Here is an 11,010-nt window from a genome sequence, read left to right as displayed (position 1 = left end):
CACTTAGGATAATTAGACTTATTATTGCTTAAGTTAAAAAACCTCTTTCAGGATCTCACCCCGATCATTTCTTGGTATCTATGTTCATTTTATTGATAGGAAATTAATCATAATACAAAAGGACTTAAGTTCCCAGACTAATAACAATATCTCTGTGTAGGGTTAAAAATTACAAATATACCATATTTGCATTATAAAGAGAATTTTAGAGTGGCATTTGCCTCTGCCCTTACTTACAAAGTACTTTTAATTTCCTCTGTTAGCTCTGAAATCTAAAGCAGCCTCAGTGATGCAAGAAACCATTGCAAACATGGCAAAGCTATGTGCACACATACCCCATTATGTATGTATACTCTCAAACTGCGTGCCTATGAAGGTTGGGTTTTGCAGGGTGCCTGCACTGGGAGGGACATGGTTTCACATTCAATTACTTTTTGTTCACAAGTCTATAAAGGATGATTTTCAGCCAACATTGGTGTCCAGTCTAGTGATTTCTGGGTCTGGAGGGAGCTTGTATCGTATTGAGAGAATAGGACACATGGAAGGTCAGAGTGTCCAGCTACTCAAAAAAAAACCCACCCAAGCTGCAGCTCACTGGGAAGTCAACATGTTTTATAGCCTTTAGGAATTTACCCACCTCTGGCCATTTGCATAGAAGCTTTGAACTGCTGACAGTAATAAGCAGTTTGCTAAGCTCCTAAAACAAATACGTTTAGAAATTACAGTAAACAAAACGGACTCCCATGGCAGATTAGATTTATGCAGCAAACAGGCTGCACCATAGAGAGGGCTGGATGCACTACTGAATTCACCAAGTCTTTCCTTGTCACTTGGAAAGCCTACTGCAGGGCCCACTCTGTGTGCTGTAGAATCTATAGCAGTGTGTCTAGGCCCTTATTACAAGCTTGCCAGTGGGAATTCTTTGGAGAAGAAGCAAGCAAGAGCCAGCTTGTCTGTCTACCGTATTCACAGCAAGGGGCACTTATTTGCATGATCCCTGGATCGTTGCTGACAAGACCCCTCATGTTAGTAACTGCTCCCTGGCTCCTCTGTCATGCTCCCTACCCCAGTCACCCCTTCTGGGGTGGTGTGGGTGCTAAGGTGCATGGTTGACAGCCCAAATGCAAGTTTGAGGCAACAGCAGCAGTGCATTATGGCGCAGCCTCTCAGATCCCAATAAATCTATGGATTCTCCTAAATACCTTGTCACAAGGAAAAAAGAAGTCAGGCTACTGTGTCAGAGTCCACAAGCTGAAGAGTGTGTGCAGACATGCCAGTGAGGCCAGGAGCATGAATGGGCAAAAATGCATGTGAGCCAGTTACAGAGGATTCTCAAGAGCTGGTGAAACAATTTGCATTGGAACAAATTTTCTATTGGGAAAAGCAGTTTTGCGGAAATCAAAACCCATTCTGGGAAGGTGTCCATTTCACTGACACTTTCCACAGCAAGAAAAATCCACAAATACTTTGATTTTTTTATCTTGATCATATTAAAGTACCTTTATTTTTGTAAGGCAAAGGCATTGTGTTTTGCCATTGTCACACTGATTCATTCTGTCCGTGTCAACTTTTGTAGTATATGAAGATGCATTTGTAATATTAATCTTAATTCCCACTGGTATCTATTGCATATTTTTAAAATACAAGAGCCCAAAAAAAAATATTTTTGTGATATTAAAATAACATGCCATTAATGACACACTTGGATATTACACAAATGAAACATATCAAGAATTCCGAAGTGAATAATGTTAAATTTGTGGTGAGCAGGACATTTCAAAATTCTGACATTTGGTTCCAATTAGGGAATAATGTTTCTTTTTTAATTTTGGAATTTGCAGCAGACCAGAAATTCCAGTTTTCAAGCAGCACTAGCAGCTGCTGGGAGCTGCAATTTCACACACCAACCAGGTGCTTCTGCCCTCAGTTGCTCTCTGCTGTAGAACCAAAGGCTGCTCAGTACCATGAGCATGCACAGCCTTTTAGCAGGAGCCTCTGTTCCATGTATTTGCACAAGGCCCTTCTACCAGCTCTGCTTTGCAAATCCATCCCTCAAGTGTCAGCATCTTTGCTAATCAGAGCTTTGTTCTACCCAGCTTGCATCCTCTTGACATTTATGGTAGGGCAAGACTTGTCTTGGATTTGTCTGATGCTGAGAGAGATAGCATGTTGAAAAATGGTGATATGTCCCTCCTGCTTGGGTTCAATCTCTACAGTCCCTTTTTCTCCATCTGTTTGTTCTGCACATAGTGGTTGGATCATCCCCATCAGGACACACTCTTCCAAATATCTCCGTTAATGTTTAATGGTTGTTTTCTTCGGTGGAGGTTCCTGGCTGCCCATTAAGAAGCAGCCATGTCACATTGTCCAATCTTTAACCTTTGTTTCCACAAAAATCTTTGAAATTTTTAACAGAAGTAGAGCAAAAGATTCAGAACATTCCCCAGAATCACTGAAGGGTTAAAATGAAATAATTCAATCATTAACGGCAGGGCAGAAAAACATCCCTTTGCCTTCATTGGTCCCAAATGTCCATTGCAACAAGGGGAGCAAGTGATAGAAGTCTGATCCCCACCTGGTGGTGGGACTTAGGGCCTGACACAGAAATTATCCTCCTTTTTTGTGAGGAAGCATGGGCAATGGAAATGGCCCTTTCCCCTTGCATGAATACACTGGCTGCTGCTTCTACATACGTATTTGGTTCCATTCAGTTCAACGTGACTGTGGTGGCAAGACACCTGAATAAGGGTTGCTGAGTGTAAGAAAGAAAAAGAGCCCTTGAGAAACTCTTAAGAAACAGGGTTGACCTACCCAGGCTGGGTTACTTGCTCTTTGGGCACTGGACCCTGGTGTCCTTGTTTGTCAGCACTTTCCCTTGGAGCCCAACTGACTGAGGAAGCCCCAGTCTTTCTCCTGTCACCCAGGTCAGTCACAGTTTCTCCTGATCACATTCTAATGAAACATTGTGATAAGTCCAGACCATCATCTTGCCCTTGGGACAGTGGAATAGGCAGTGCCTCTGTCTCTGCCTTTGCTTGGTTACACTAGATGCACAGTTGGTCCTCTGGATTTAAACAGGGCATTGTACCTCTCCCATTTTCCACCTGTAAGCACTGGACACTGTTTCTGCACTTGGTAAGAGTCTGCTTTACTTTTGCCACTGTCAGTGCATTGAGATTACTGGTTGGCTGCTTCAATGTTCTGGACTGGGATAGGGGACAGTCTGGCTTGTTGCTGTTTTGACATTTATAGTACTTCCCAGTGCTTTATGTATTGGAATTTCTGATGCTTTCAGGTCAAATGCCTTTCAGGTTTCATGCTTTGGACACTTGCACAGAGTTGGAATTGCCAAGATACATTTTAGTCCTCCCTCTTTTAAACCCCAGCACTAGCAGGAGAAAGAATCCAACTCCCACCCCAGATATAACCATGCAGTACAGAAGTGAGGCTGCTTTCTTTATACTCTGCTTATGAATGAAAGTATTTGCTCCATCAATGTTCTCCCACTAATACCCAAATGTCCCTGTCCTTCTAGGTGGCATTGCTGCGGGCACATGCAGGAGAACACCTACTCCTGGGAGCTGCCAAGAGGTCGATGGTGTTTAAAGATGTCTTGTTATTAGGTAAATGCTCCTCTCTGCTGTAACACTGATGATTCCCACAATGAAGCACATTCACTGATCCATGAGTTTTCTGTTTCTGGTTTAGAAGAGGAAGGGTACTTTATTTTGCCCTGTCACATTTTTGGTGAATGGCCTATTGGATCGGAATTATCTTACACTTCAGAGAGCCCAACACAGTCCAGGTGTTCAGTCAGTTCTTGACAATGTGTGTAAACTGCATACCCAGTGGGTCCTTGGGGGGATGCATCTGAGCATTCCCTGCCTACCACTCCTGCTTCGAGGCACCAGATCTGGGAATGCAGTGGAAAAGCCACTCTGAAAGAATCCCCAGTGGCCACTTTCAAATACATCAGAGATGACAGTCTCAGGAGGGCTGGGATGGACATTTCCAGAGTGACCTCTCTGTTGTACGTTCCAGGTGGTGTCTGTGCATGGGAGTGAGAGCTCGGACAGACTGGATTGTGGGTATACCCTTAGAGTCCAGGGTCCTCGTTCACATTCATATTTGTGATACCACCTTGCAGTGTTAAAAGGCCCACATCATTAACGAACAAATTAAGGCCCCTTGACACTTCCAGAATGGTACAAAAATGCCTTAGAGTCTATCTTCTTGTTTAAACAGAGATACAACTGTAGCATGTTGTACCTTCAGTCTAGGTAGCCAGAATGAGATGATCAGTTCAGATGTGGGCTTCAGCAATACTAGCAATCAGAGGATATTCCTGGAAAGTTTATTAGAAGTCTTCTGATGTCTCAATGCCAGCAGAAAGCATACAAATAAAAGCTGGGTGGGAAAATGTTATCAACTTTGACATGCTAGCAGCAGACCCAGGGTTCTTGAGGTCTTAATTGGCCTCTTAATTCCAGAGGCCATAATGATGCATCTCCACTTACACACATTTAACCCCAAGCTTAGTACTGGTGTTTGGATATCAATATGTGAAGCCATGGTAAACTTTATAAATCTTGATGAATGTAACGTCTGAGGAGCACATATCCCTTTTACTGCTAGTTTGCATATGAGCAGAGAAGGCCATTGACATATTCTGTTTTTCTAAAGGAAATGACCATATCATCCCGAGGAATTGCCCAGAGCTGGTGGAGGTGAGCCGTGTGGCCATCCGCATCCTCGATGAACTGGTTCTGCCATTCCAGGAGCTTCAGATTGATGACAATGAATACGCCTGCTTGAAAGCCATCATCTTCTTTGACCCAGGTATGAACAAGCCTTCAAGGATTAGCCATCAGAAACAGCCTGCTCTTTCCAAATCTTGCAACAACCAGACAAGGGCAGCCAGTTTCTGTCCTCACTCACATAAGCTAGCAGCTCTAAGGCTGCTCTACCTGATGCAGGGATATGGAATAATAGAAATATAAGTGTTTTCCTCCCCCAAGCTATGTGAAGCATAGAAGCTGGGAGAGATGAGCCCTAGAGAAGAACCATAAGTCTACCACGTCAGGGTGCATGGAGTCAGAGGCCAAGCTGAGCCCAGGGACCATTTCCCAGAACTCCTACAAAACAGCATGCAGCTTCTTGTTTCATGGTTTGTTGTAGACGCCAAAGGGCTGAGCGACCCCACTAAGATCAAGAGGATGCGGTATCAGGTGCAGGTCAGCTTGGAGGATTACATCAATGACCGGCAGTACGACTCGCGGGGCCGGTTCGGCGAGCTGCTTCTCCTACTTCCCACCCTTCAGAGCATCACCTGGCAGATGATAGAGCAGATCCAGTTTGTCAAGCTCTTCGGCATGGCCAAAATCGACAACCTGCTGCAGGAGATGCTGCTGGGGGGTGAGTATCAGCCCTCAGCTTCTACTAGGTAGTTTGCAAATGGTCATTGTCAGTCAGCCTCCAGACTGGCTCTAAGACTTGTGCTCAGATCCACCAGGTCATCTGTCCTCATTCAGAGCCCTGAGCTGGAGTGAGCTGAGCATTTACAGCTTTTTAACATACCATATGCTTGATAATAATAGGCGAGCGGTCCATTCTTTTGAAACCAAATTGGCTTTTTATTTATGCAGCTGTTTACAGAGCCACCCCTGAACTTAGTCCCGTGCACCCAGACTGACTTCCTCCTGCCACCTCTGCACTCCTTCTCCTTGCAATCTGTCCCCCATGGAAACAACTCCACAGCAAAGGTGTTGCTTTCCAGAGGAAATGGTTGCTAAAGGAATAACAATCTGCCTCTCTGACCTCTGCACATTCAAAGTATTAGAGATGCAGGCCAGCTTTTTAACTTGTGCCTCTTCTCCTTCTTATGAGAGTCATGGGAGCAAGGGAAACCAGCATGGTTGGTTAAGAACATGGTCCAGATTTACTACTAGATGTTGAGAAATAATGTAATGATTTATTGGGACATATTGGAGCAAACAGTTGTCCTGCAGCTACTCCTGCATGTAATTCTTCCCCTGTGGCCTGGGAGGACATTGAGCATGATAAAATGCAGAGCAGAATGCAGAGCAGCATAGAAGAACTAGCCAGGCTGGGAAAATCTGACACTAGGGGGTCTTTCCCCTTTGGGATGGGCAAGTGCTTTCCTGCTCTGTCCTGGTGGCAGTCACTGACATGGAAATGGTTTCAGGCTCAACAAATGAAGCACCTCATCCTCATCACCCTTTGCACCCTCACCTGATCCAGGAGAATCTGGGGACGAACGTCATAGTAGCCAACACGATGCCTGCTCACCAGATGCATAATGGGCAGATGTGTGAGTATCCCCAGGAGACCTCACTTGTTTGGAATAAATTGAAATGGGATGACTGGGAACAGTAAAAAAGTATACAGACATTCTAGGGACTTTGTGGATTTAAACAGTTCACGCATCATGATGGTATTCTCAGCTTGTGAAGAGACATTAGTCCAAGATAGGCACACTGTTGATGGGTGTGCTAGATCTTTCTGTGTAGAAATGGCAGACAGGCATGTAAAGGATGGATAGGCTTGATTACAATAGGTTGAGTAACTATGTCAATAAAGACTTCCCCAAGCAGACTGCAACTGTTTTACAACAGCTCTAATTTAATTTGGGAACTGAGGTTCCAAGTCAGTAATGACTGCAATCACTAGAAAGACTCCCAAGAACTTGAGTGATGGTGGCATTAGTTAGTAGGGTCGAAAGGGACCTGAGCAGATCATCAAGTCCGACCCCCTGCCATGTCAGGAAAGAGTACTGGGGTCAAACGACCCCAGCAAGGTGATTGTCAAGCCTTGTCTTAAAGACCCCCAGGGTAGGAGCCAGCACCACTTTGCTTGGAAGTTGGTTCCAGATCCTAGCTGACCTGACAGTGAAGTAGCGCCTCCTGATGTCTAGTCTGAATCTACCCTCTGCCAGCTTGTGACCGTTATTTCTAGTCACTCCTGGTAGTGCTCGGGGGAACAGGGACTCCCCCAGTGCCTGCTGGTCCCCCCTGACTAGTTTGTAACAGGCCACTAGATCCCCCCCTCAGCCTTCTCTTGTGGAGGCTGAACAGGTTCAGGTCCCTGAGCCTCTCCTCACAGGGCCTGCCCTGCTGCCCCCTGATCATGCAAGTGGCCCTCCTCTGGACCCTCTCCATGTTGTCCACATCCACATCCCTCTTGAAGTGCGGGACCCAGAACTGGACACAGTACTCTAGTTGCGGCCTGACCAGTGTCACATTGTGCCCCAATAGATTTGGCCTCACAGCTTCTGTGAAAAACCAGCAGATTTTCTTTGAATGTTGTCTCTGCCTTGACCTCCCGCTCCTCTTCTTATCCCCAAATGCCCCCAAAATGTCATATTGCTGGGTTAGGACCATTGGTTTTGACCTACGAAGCATAACACTCAAATGTGCAAATAACATCTAAACTCAACCAACAAGATGAATGTTCAGAGCACCACAAAAACCAGACAGCCCCCCTGGTCCTGAGTTTTTTATTGCGGATTCCCCCATGAGTCTGACAGCATTTACTTGTGGCTGCCAGTGCTAGCCTGCTGTGCAGATTAAGCCATGGCAAGCACCCAAAGCCTTGAAAAGCCATTTCCCACTGTAGAGCATGTTTCTTGTGTCAATGATAGAAAGACCCAATATAAAACCCCAGACCCAACACCACACTCAAGATTTGGAGGGTCTGGAACCTGGTCCACTGGATCTGAATGTTGTGCCTTGAGTTGGCAGAGTCCTGTTCCCTTTGTCTTTCTAACACAGTTTTTCTTTTTTCAGCAACACCAGAAACTCCCCAGCCTTCCCCACCTGCAGGCTCAGGGTCTGAGCAGTACAAGCTACTCCCTGGGGCCATCGCTACCGTGGCAAAACAGCCGACCTCAATCCCTCAACCCACCATCACGAAACAAGAAGTCATCTAGCATCAGGCAAAAGGAAATCAGTCTGTTTTAGAAAGACTGTGTTGGAGAGAGCCCCTGAATGACTCTGTCACTATGAAAAAAGGAACCATCCATAGATTCCTGGGCACAAGCACACAGACTTGTTTATTGGAACAGCAAAAAGCCGTCTTCATGGGGCTACACAAAGCCTGTGCCAGGAGCCAGCTGAGAATTACATAACTGCAAGTTAAAGCCTCAGTGAAATTCTTATTGCTAATAAGACAGCCTGGATTCCAACCTCAAGCCTGCTGACGGTTGTCTCAAGATCTGCATTGACTGGCTATGAGGTTGCACCTGGCCATTTCTCTACTGCCTTGGAGTTGTTTCAAAGCAAACCCGACTACATTAAAAATGAGTCTCCAGATAAACCCATTGTGTCTGCATGAAAGGAGATGCCTGCTGTCTTTAAAGCTTCCCAAAATAGTTCCAAGCCACAGCCAAAGTTAATGGAGCTAAAAATTCCCTGGAAAGCACAGTCCCAGGACAAGAGGACTGCGCTTTGCATCAGTCACTACTGAAATAACCAATGCCTTACTGCCTTGTCCACATCTACTGCCTTGGGTCAGGGCTAAGGGGTCATTAGAAGATATTTTCAGGGATGACAAAATCCTGTGGTATACCCTTCTGCCTTAAATGCTGGTAAAATGAACCCCATGACTAATGATTACACAAAGCCTGGTCCACATAGTGACTGATGTGGGCTGGGACATCATTGGCCCATTAGGAGTCACTACCAGTTTAGATGTTTCATCTCTTGGAGGGATGCTGTGGTTCATTATCCCAGCACTATGATTTCCTTCCCACAATATTGACTGAAGGGGACAAATGTCACCAAGTTTGCCATTATGTTATGCCAGTATTGTTGCTAAATGGACTGGAATGATGGTGGGGACATGAGGGCTCAGCAGATATTAGGGAATGTCTCAAGGAAGAGGGAGATGAGGGACAGTATTTACTCATCACCCTGAAAGCCTGCACAGACCTCAGTGAGATGACTGGCAGGGAGCAGTGCCAATCCCCGGCATTGCTAGGCCTCTATTGCCACTTACATGGTTAGCATTAAACAGAAACTTCTTCACAGGGGTGAAGTAGAACCTGTACTTAGGTGGGTATGGAGCAAAGAGGCATGAAGAGAAGTGGGGAAGAGTAAGGAGAGAAGGGCCCCAGCCAGAAAGATGATTAGAGCTGTTTCCCCAGTGTTTGAAACCCAGGGCTTTAGTTCAAGCTTGTCTTCAATCCTAAATGATTAAATGTCCAGCAGAATTCACATGCTAAGGGCCAAGGTGACAGATTTTTCACAACAGCCCAAAGATACAGACCATAGATACATGAGGGCAGAAATGAAACCATGGAACCTCAAATTTTTCAGCAAAGTTCTCAAGTGGCCAGAGAGAGATGTTTTATCTTGCAAATGCTCCTCCTAGCTCCGAGCCTGCACCTTCCTATGGAAGCTCCCCCACTTTACCTATTCCTACATTATCTTTTTGCTCACCGAAGCCTGTTGGTGCTGATACCACACTGATTCCTCTCCCCCATGGAAGGGAAAGCCATGCACTGGTTTTAAGGCAGAAACTGGAAAAGGACTTCATCTTCAGAGCATTTCCCTCTTCTGGGAGTTGGCTGCAGGGCTGTGACTGAGAGGTCTGCCAGAGCTCTGGATTCTGGGTAGAGCTCTGCTCTGAAGCCTCCACCCTCCTGTTTGGCAGCACCATGACTGAGGGGAAAAGGACACTTGGAATGGAAAACTTCCATGAGAAAAGACTGGATAGTACATGTACTGCATCTGTTCCCCAGAAACTCCTGAAGATATGCTAGCCATTGCTCTCTACATCAGAACTGCAGTCATCTTCTGGGGAAACACTAGTGCTTGCTGACCCCCCTTCTGCATCTCTCTGGAGTCTTAGCCTTGCAAGAACATGAAGAAGTGGTGGAGCCACAACTGCCAAAAACTCTTGGGACTGATCCCCAGCTGGTGTCCATCAGAGCTACCCCAGCTGAGCCCAGCTGCAGACCTGGCCCCTTGACTGCCAATGCAAAAAGAAACAACTCACCCCTTCAGTGAGGGTGTCAAAGTATTGTGTTGTACATCCAGCCTGGTGTCATTCCGCTGAGTAATTTATTGCAGTGATGAAGCCAATCATTTTCTATAAATTATTCTGTAAATCATGTTGATTATTTATAATCAGGAAATTAACTATGAACAACTTAATAACGAGACTGTCTTTTCCAATTGCAGCCACTTTTTCTGTCAGTAGAGGTAGTTGGTGGGGAAGATTTTTTTGGCGTCTATTTCGTTTGTGCCAGACATCCCCAGTATGGTACATTAATTTTTGCTGGTTACTGCCTTCCAGTGGAAACAGAGAACTATTTCTTCACTAGAGTTTGTATTAATAAAAAAAACCCAGAAATAAATGCAAAAATATTTTCTAACTTTTCCCGGACAGATGGATTTCTTTCTTCTGTGAGGATGAATTTAAAGCCAGGGGACCCAGCTCATTCCTGGCATAAAGCAGGAATGCTTCTTTGTTTCCAGTTACACCAGAGCTGAATTTGCCTCCCCCCCACTCCCCCACCCCCAAAAAAGAAAACAACCGAAAAACAAATGGGCTGTCTGCACCCTGGCCAAATGCCACCTTTTTATTGCAAGCCTCAAAATATTTGGAATGTGTCTTAAAAGCTCCAGGTGCTGGAATGAGAAGATTGCATGAGATTTTCAGCCTTTATTTAAATAAATTGTCAGCTTCTTGCCCTAACAGTTCCAGAGAAAAGTCTTGAAAACATAAAGCAGCTCCAATCTAAAAGCTCACAATCCAGAAAGCAAAGTAAAAGAAGCCAGTTTATCAATATTATTTTAATATCATAACTTTTAAGTCAATCTCCCAGTGTCAGAGCACAGGCAGACGCATGGTTTTGGAGCATGTGGAGATGACGGTTCTGCTGCAGTGACACCGAATGAACCCACTGATGCCAGTGGGTATCGCTGAAGACAGAATTGAGCGTGGGAGGCACAAAAAGGTGATAAAGTGAAAGTTAATTTGTTACCG

General features: G+C 45.2%; 1 protein-coding gene across 1 annotated transcript in view; it reads left to right on the top strand.

Moving 5' to 3' along the window:
• The window catches only part of HNF4A (hepatocyte nuclear factor 4 alpha), a 33,125-nt gene extending 23,853 nt beyond the window's left edge, over nt 1–9,272 (top strand). The window contains exons 6-10 of the mRNA XM_019509836.1: nt 3,536–3,623; nt 4,684–4,839; nt 5,179–5,415; nt 6,206–6,331; nt 7,806–9,272. Coding sequence (XP_019365381.1) covers nt 3,536–3,623; nt 4,684–4,839; nt 5,179–5,415; nt 6,206–6,331; nt 7,806–7,948 — 750 coding nt within the window. The 3' untranslated portion in view covers nt 7,949–9,272. The remainder of the gene's footprint in view (nt 1–3,535; nt 3,624–4,683; nt 4,840–5,178; nt 5,416–6,205; nt 6,332–7,805) is intronic.
• The last annotated feature ends 1,738 nt before the right edge of the window (nt 9,273–11,010 follow it).

This window comes from Gavialis gangeticus, unplaced genomic scaffold, assembly GCF_001723915.1.
Source record: "Gavialis gangeticus isolate Ggan-Ray unplaced genomic scaffold, GavGan_comp1, whole genome shotgun sequence".
NCBI classification, from domain to species: domain Eukaryota; kingdom Metazoa; phylum Chordata; order Crocodylia; family Gavialidae; genus Gavialis; species Gavialis gangeticus.
The sequence above is the reverse complement of the archived record's forward strand: the minus strand, read 5'-3'. Positions and strand labels throughout refer to the sequence as shown.